General features: G+C 35.6%; 3 protein-coding genes across 3 annotated transcripts; 1 reads left to right on the forward strand and 2 right to left on the reverse strand.

The window, feature by feature from the left end:
* Positions 1-243: 243 nt before the first annotated feature.
* Positions 244-2014, forward strand: LOC130939933 (fasciclin-like arabinogalactan protein 1). Its single transcript, XM_057867999.1, has 2 exons — positions 244-1021; positions 1126-2014. The coding sequence occupies exons 1-2, from the start codon at positions 314-316 to the stop codon at positions 1669-1671; spliced, it is 1254 nt and encodes a 417-aa protein (XP_057723982.1). The 5' UTR covers positions 244-313; the 3' UTR covers positions 1672-2014.
* A 4447-nt stretch (positions 2015-6461) lies between these two features.
* Positions 6462-7037, reverse strand: LOC130973905 (uncharacterized). Its single transcript, XM_057898597.1, has one exon. The coding sequence runs from the start codon at positions 7035-7037 to the stop codon at positions 6462-6464; it is 576 nt and encodes a 191-aa protein (XP_057754580.1).
* Positions 7038-7112: 75 nt separating this feature from the next.
* LOC130973912 (uncharacterized) lies at positions 7113-7643 on the reverse strand. The gene has a single exon (XM_057898606.1). It carries the CDS (start codon positions 7641-7643, stop codon positions 7113-7115), a length of 531 nt encoding a protein of 176 aa, XP_057754589.1.
* Positions 7644-7946: the final 303 nt, after the last annotated feature.

A 7946-nucleotide genomic window follows, 5' to 3' on the forward strand; every position in this document is an offset into this window, starting at 1 on the left:
TAAATAAAAATATTTAAAATTTCTTATTAATGATAAACGTAGTAGCTAAACCCTTTTTGTAATCCTTGCTCAAACTTCACAAATCGTGCACATAATCATAAAATATAAATTTCATTTCTTAACAATGGCATCAGCCGTAATAATCTCCAAATCCAAGCCCCATTTACCGCTCACTCGCTCACTCCCTCATCTCATTACTAGTTTACTACCCCTTCACCTCTCTCTCTCTCTGTCCCTCCTCACTGCAGTCTCAAGTGTACGCTTTCCACTGCTCTCTGCAGATCTCATTCTCTTTCTTCGGAACCTTCCAGAAATGCAGCCTCTCCGGCCGGCGAATCTTGCGCCCCTAGCGGCAGCGCTACTCCTCTTAGCCGCCGCCACAACCCATGCACACAACATTACCCGTATTTTGGAGAAGCACCCCGACTTCTCCACCTTCAACAAGTACCTAACACTAACTCACCTTGCGCCGGAGATCAACCGGCGAATCACCATAACCGTGTGCGCCATCGACAACAGCGCCATGAATGAGCTGCTCTCGAAGCACCCTTCCATCTACACTCTGAAGAACATCCTGTCCCTCCACGTCCTCCTCGACTACTTCGGCGCCAAGAAGCTCCACCAGATCACCAACGGCACCGCCCTCGCCGCCACCATGTTTCAGGCCACCGGAACCGCCCCCGGCTCCACGGGATTCGTCAACATCACCGACCTCCGCGGCGGAAAGGTGGGCTTCGGCGCCGAGAATAACGGCGGGGCCCTCTCCGCATTCTTCGTGAAATCGTTGGAGGAAATCCCTTACAACATATCGATAATACAGATCAGCAAGCCACTCCCCTCGGCTGCAGCAGAAGCCCCTACACCCGCACCCAGCAAGCAAAATCTCACTTCCATAATGTCCCGCCATGGCTGCAAGGTCTTCGCCGACACCCTCTCTGCCTCCCCCGACGCTATGTCCACCTTTTCTGACAATGTGGATGGCGGACTCACCGTCTTCTGCCCCATGGATGACGCCTTTAAGGTAATCACCATCAATTAGTTAGTTAGTTACATCCTAACTGTCAATTTGGACAAATTAGTTAGTTACATTGTTGTAACCGTTTTGTTGGGTTCTGATTTCTGAAGGCGTTCCTACCCAAGTATAAGAACCTAACTGCAGCTGGGAAGGCGTCGTTGCTGGAGTACCATGCTACGCCTGTTTATCAGAGCATGGCTATGTTGAAGTCAAACAATGGTTTGATGAACACGCTTGCTACCGATGGAGCCAGCAAGTTCGACTTCACCGTGCAGAATGACGGTGATCAAGTCACGCTCAAGACCAAGATTGTTACTGCCAAGATCACTGGCACGCTCATTGACGAGGATCCGCTCGCGATCTACACCATTGATAAGGTTCTGCTTCCCAGGGAGCTTTTCAAGGCCCTGGCTCCGTCTCCTTCGCCCTCGCCCGCACCGGAGCCAGCCGCCGCCGACGCTCCTGCATCCCCGAAGAAAGGGGGAAAGAAGAAGAAGCAGAAGGCAGCCGACGCACCGGCAGATGAGGAATCAGCGCCTGCGGATTCGCCCAGTGATGCCGCCGATGAGAGCGCTGACGACGGTAACGGCGCTGTTAGGTTTGACGGCGTCATCTTCGTGGTTATGGCTTTGTGCTTTGGGTTTTCCTTGCTGTAAACTGTGAGTTCTGTAATAAAAAGACAAAAGAGAAAAAGAAAAAGAAAAAAGTTTCTTAAATTATATGTGTTGCTTTAATATTTTTCTTACAAGAAAAAGAGAAATTTTTAGCCATTTTTTGTTATAGTTAGGAAATAAAGGGAATTTGAAATGCTGTTTCCTTTATTACTGTATTTTTATTCGGTGTCTTTTGTAGTGTGTGTATTTTTAGCTGATTATTACCATTGTAGTTTTCTATTTGTTGCTGATGTAATTTATTTTTGGTGGTGTATGATTTGAATGTAAGCAAATGTGTAAGTGAGCTGTGAAGCTGAAAATTGAGTTTGTGTACCCATTCAATTTTATAGCTTACTTTGTCATATTGAGACACTTTTGGTTCGTCTTTGGTATATGATTATGAAATAAGATAAACATTGGTTGAAACTTGAAATATCAAAATTGACTGGTAGCCTCAAAGTCAAACCTACCCCTAAATTTGAGGCAATAAAATTCTTAAATCCTTTTATTTATTTGTTTTTTTAGCTGGAAACCGGTTTCTTTTATTCTTGAGATAAAAAATAAAGGTGATTACTTCCACAATACCTATTTTGTCTTGACTCTTGATCAATGCTCATCTATGCTTCTCCTCAATATTCTGTTTTGTGCCTGGTTGTGGTTCAGTCAAAATTTCAATTTCTTACCATTTTAAGCCATTTCATTTGGGAGAAGATCGATTGTTTTCTTATTATTTATTACTTTCGGTGGCCCTTGATCCATACTATGTCATTATTAAATGGCACCAATCTCATTTTAAAGTTGGAGTAATAGTTGGCCGAAGTATTTATCATTTTAATTAGTTTTCTAGCTGAAGTGGTTAATTACTATGTACTGTATATATACGAGACTTAAGGAATAAATCCTCTCAATATTTTTTAATTAAAAGAATAAAATATAATTTCTAATTTTTGAATTTTTTTATGTTCTTTTTGTCTTATTTATAAAATTAATAATAAAAAATTATATTTTTTTCTCTCAAGTGAAAAAAAAAATTGGGACATTCCTTGAAACCATAGTTGTCAGAACCGAACCGGTGATCGAACCGGTCAGGTCACTGGGTCACTGGGTTATTGGTTCAACCGGTGGGTCACTGGGTTATTGGTTCAACCGGTGGGTCACTGGTTGAATCGATTGATCCGGTCTTATGTAAATAAAAAATAAAATATAGTCAAAAATTTAAAATTAAAATTTAAAATACATATTTTTACTAACATTTTAAAAATATCTAGCTATTCTAAAACAATATGAAACAGGAACAATAAGTATTTTGTTAATTTTACTCTATCATAAATATTTTTATTTTTTATATTAAAATAACTATTATTTTTGAATTTTAATAATTTATTAATTAATTTATACTTATTATACTATTATATACTACAAGAATTTATTGAAAAATAATATTAATAGATATTATATAATTATAAAAAAAATAAATGAGTTTATAATTATTGTTAAATAAAAATATAATTAATTTAAGAATGAATGAGTTTATAACTAAAATTAAAATAAATTAAATAGAAGTAAATTATTTGCTGAAAGATATTTATATATATATTAATTTGCAAACACATTGATAACGAGTTTAATAGCCTGGTGGTTGTGAATATCATGTTTTTCCTTGAGGAGGGGGGTTCGAACCCCAGCTTTAACATTTTGGAAAAATATTGAAACTGAAGTGGTTCGGTCGAACCGGTTTTATCGAATTTGACCGGTTCGTACCGGTTCACTACTATATCCGGTCAGATCATTGGACCGGACCGGCTTAGGGTTTGGTTTACCGGTTTTCAGGTTGAACCGGCCGGTCCGGTCCGGTTTTGCTAACAGTGCTTGAAACTTACACTATTTCCATGAGAAGGATTTGTTTTCTGTATGTCTGTATGATTACCACGGTTGAATACAGTCGTCAAATCCACTTCCTATTCCTTAGAAATTAAGATTAATATTAAGGGGAAAAAACAGCATAAAAAAATGAAAAATTTTTAAAAAAAATATGGATTATCATAAACAATTACTTGCTAGTACTTCATCTCAATCGATTGTCATTGTTATTGGATAATTAACGTAGAATCTTTCCAATCATTTAGCCTATTGGTACTGTTGCATTAGAAGATCAAAACACAGAATCAGCCAAATTATAGTCTGCTGATTCTGATTCTGACAGTGAGTGCGGTAGCCATCAAATTTTCGGCCAAGGGAAACACAGCTTGGTGTAATCTTTTTTACTGGGATGTAAACTGAAATTGGTGGTTGCTGTTAATTCTTCTTACTAGTGGAATGTGAATTTGGCACTAACTTTTTAGGGCATAGGAAATAATAAATACTGTAAATGTTGGCACGAACTCTTTTAAGTTTTAACCCCCTAGAAACAAACTTCTCACATGGGGGTACCCTATGCATAGCATTATTATTGTTATGGAAAAATTGGTGGTCCTGTCCAACAATAAATGCATTCGGTGCCTTAGCTATGGATAATTACTGCCATCAACATGTCTACTTGCTTGCTGGATTTACCTAAAAAAGGATAAGAATTCTCCTTCGGAATCTTTGTATAAGATTTCAGTGTTCAGAGGCAATTTTGGAAGTTAGCACAGAACAAAATCATCTTGGATACCCTTTATGCTTCAATAGTTCAATCTAGAACACTTTTTTTTCCTTTCTTTCTCTCCATACAAAGATGCAAATTTGCTTAACTAACTGACCCCCTCTACTATATAGAATGCAGCATATTTGACTTCTTTTCAAAGAAACATGGTACAGTTTAAGTGAAAGATATACACAGAAAAAAACTCTTGAATATTTCATCATGACAACGTTGTATATTATGTTACATATGATATCAAAATTAAACTTGTTTATCAATTATCATATTCTCCTTAACTTGAAAGTTGAAATTGATAAATAGATATACCTGCTAAATTCAGAAGACTACAAAGGAAGAATAAAACATATGCAATGGAACCAGAATTTTCAAAAGGATTGAAGCAGAGCTTTTTTCTTCATCACCATTGTTAGGCACATAAGTGTATGGATTTGGAGGTTTAAAATTGTAAGGTGGTGGTGGAGGAGTGCAACACTGAACACCAGAAGTTGGAGGGCATTTATTTAGTGGCGGCGGTGGCGGCAGCAACGGCGGAGGTGGTGCACCATAAGAAGGATAACCAAGAAGTGGTGGTGGTGGAATTTGACATGGGTATTCACATTTGGAACAATTCACACATGTTGGTGATGGTAAGATATTATTATTATTATTATTATTATTATTATTATTATTATCCCCTAATAAAGGATCACCATAAGCTTTAAAATTAAAATTGGAGAATGGTAACCAAAGGGCTATAACTAGAAGAAATTTTGTTGGAAAAGTTCTATTTTCCATTGACTTTGATATATATTAGAGAAAAATATTTGAAGAAAGAAATAAATGATACAGAGAATGAATGAAAAGAAAGGGAAAATAGAAGGAGGGAGAAGATTGAAATTGTGATTGTGATTGTGATTGTGATTGTGATTGCAAGTATTATCAATGTTTGTGGGAGATTTATAGAAAAATTTTCAAGATACAAGAAGTTGTTTAATATAGTGCCGCATGGCAGAACATATGTCATGATGATATTCAAGTAGCAAATTAAACAAAAATCTTCACCGTTTTGCATCACTCTATCAAGGCGAATTTAATGTGCTTGAGGAAGTAATAAGGAGTTAAACTCTCTATCAACTCTAAAATTAAAATTTTAAAATCTAAATTTTAGATGCTAAATCCTAAATCTTAAGTTATAATAAATAAAGAATTAATATTTATATAATTAACAGAGTATAATACTCCTTACTTAATAAAAAACATTTAAAAAAGAATATTCTATCTCTACAAACAAATTATTAAAACAAAAATGTTACACGATCAATTTTTTTATGGAAGGTATGTATTTAAAAACAACAATGTTAGGGAAGCAAGAGGGTATTAGCTAAAAACCAGCTAAATATTTAGGTGAATTTAAAATTTTTACGAGTTAATATATATGGATGTTTTTTCTGTTAAGTATCAGAATGTTTCTTTTTCATACTAAACGGTAGGGGTGCACAGACCCGGCCCGGCCCGAAAGCCTGGCCCGATCCCAAACACTTTATAAGCTAATTTGGTGTGATTTCATCGGGTTTAGGGTCGGGTAAGGGTCTCAAAAATAGACCCGGTCATTATTTCGGGTCGGGTCCGTGCCATAGCTCGGGTCACCCGAAATCGGCCCGGTGGCCTGGTCATCATACACAATTAATACTAGTGTTAAACCCGTGCGATGCACGGGCTTATATTTAAATTTGATAAGTTAAATTAAAAATAATATTTTATAATCATATATTTTTTAAATTTAGTATAACACTATCATCGTTATATAATAAATATGTTAAATATGTTATTTTATCTTTATTCAAAGTAAAATATGAATAGAAGAGTTTAAAGTTTATAATATTCTTGAACCATAAGGAAGAAGATAAAAAAAATAAGAACATATATAACTGTAATAATAGCATGTTAATTTTACCCTAAATTTTATATCAAAAAGCTAATAAAAATTTATCGACAACCTAGTATCTTACTAACTTCATTAGAAAATCATTGGATGTTGGGCTCCTTGTTACACATTTCATTTCAAATTTGAAAAAAGAGTTATAGATAAATTAGTTATATCTATAGTAAAGATTTGTACAAAAGTGTAAATCATAACATGCTATTAAAATAAAAATAATATTATTCTTACCTAAATATTATTAGAAACCTCTTTGAACACGACATTTGTTGTTGATGACTTTGGATTGCCATCTTCATTTAGAATTAAAACCCTGAGGCCACTGCGACTCTTAACTCTTGACAAAGCAACATAAAGTTGTTCATGGGTGAACACTGATTTTGGCAAATAAAGCCGTACATGTGATAATGATTGGCCATGACTCATGTTAATGGTCATTGCAAAGCATACTGTTAATGAAAATTGTCTCCGTTGGAACTTAAATGGCAATCCTGAATCTGAAGGGATCAAGTTCATTCTTGGAATGTACACTTTATCTCCAATATTTCTACCGGTCACTACCGCCGCTCCAATTACGTTGCTGCTAAATTTGTTAACTATTAATCTTGTCCCGTTGCATAAACCTGAAGTCTGGTCTATGTTTCGTAGTAGCATTATAGCGACTCCTGGCTTCAAAGTCAACTTGTGATTGAGGAGTCCCGAACATTTGATGTTATTTAGAAACTCTGGTGTGAACCACTCTTGTTTTACATCTTCATTCTCATCAGCTTGACATGTTGTGTCAGAGCTCAAATACTCCTTTTCCATCCCTGGAAAGATTGTTAAGACAAAATCGTTTACCTTCTCGACACTCTTAAGTGTGGGTGCAAGAATTGCTCTATTCTAAAAATACCTGTAATCTGATATGTTTTGCAACAAATTTGGATATGCAAAGTCTACCAAATGAGAGAGAGGATCATCAGTAGTTGTAATCAATAGATCATCTGAAATTTCAACTTCTAATTCATCACCAACAACAGAGTCAATATTTCCATTTCCAACATCAAGTATCCAATTAGCAAATATCTTCATTTCACCTTCATCTTGATCCGAAGAAGACATTAGAAGCCTCATATTCGTATGCAGTTTTAGAACCTTACAAAATGACCACAGATGGGATGAGTTAATAGCGGATGCTAATATATCGTGTCTACTTCCTTTCGGAATCACCGAAAGTATCTGTCTGAAATCACCTCTTAGAACAACAATCTTACCACCAAATGTTTGATGTGTCTTATGTTGATTGGTAACTGACATAAGATTCCTAAGCGTCCGATCAAGTGCTTCAAAACGGCAGTTGTACCTTTCCTCGCATACAACATATTGAGAACTCAAAATTGGATCCTGTTTTGGACTTCTCTGATCTCTCCTCATACCACATCATGGCGTCGCAATGACGACAAAAAATTCTGGGTCACCAATATCTATCACATCTAATAATCACCAAGATAATAAATTGTTTTAGTTATATCTGCAACAAATACTTTATATAAAAATATACCTTTCTTTCACCAAGTTAAGTATAAAAATGATATTTATAAAAGATTACCGAAGAATGCAATTTATGGATTAAAAAGATGAGATCATATAATACAATTTCATTGTGTCAACCTCAAGATTTAAGTTTTACAATAAATCAATGTTCAAATACAAAAATTATAATATATAACCATATCT

This window comes from Arachis stenosperma, chromosome 1 (assembly GCF_014773155.1).
Source record: "Arachis stenosperma cultivar V10309 chromosome 1, arast.V10309.gnm1.PFL2, whole genome shotgun sequence".
Classification (NCBI taxonomy): domain Eukaryota; kingdom Viridiplantae; phylum Streptophyta; class Magnoliopsida; order Fabales; family Fabaceae; genus Arachis; species Arachis stenosperma.

Bases quoted from the DNA above. Each gene is read 5' to 3' on its own strand.
- LOC130939933 (XM_057867999.1), top strand. From the start codon at position 314: ATGCAGCCTCTCCGGCCGGCGAATCTTGCGCCCCTAGCGGCAGCGCTA. The intron at 1,022-1,125 runs GTAATCACCATC...TGATTTCTGAAG, and splicing joins CCATGGATGACGCCTTTAAG to GCGTTCCTACCCAAGTATAA.
- LOC130973905 (XM_057898597.1), bottom strand. From the start codon at position 7,037: ATGGAAAAGGAGTATTTGAGCTCTGACACAACATGTCAAGCTGATGAG.
- LOC130973912 (XM_057898606.1), bottom strand. From the start codon at position 7,643: ATGAGGAGAGATCAGAGAAGTCCAAAACAGGATCCAATTTTGAGTTCT.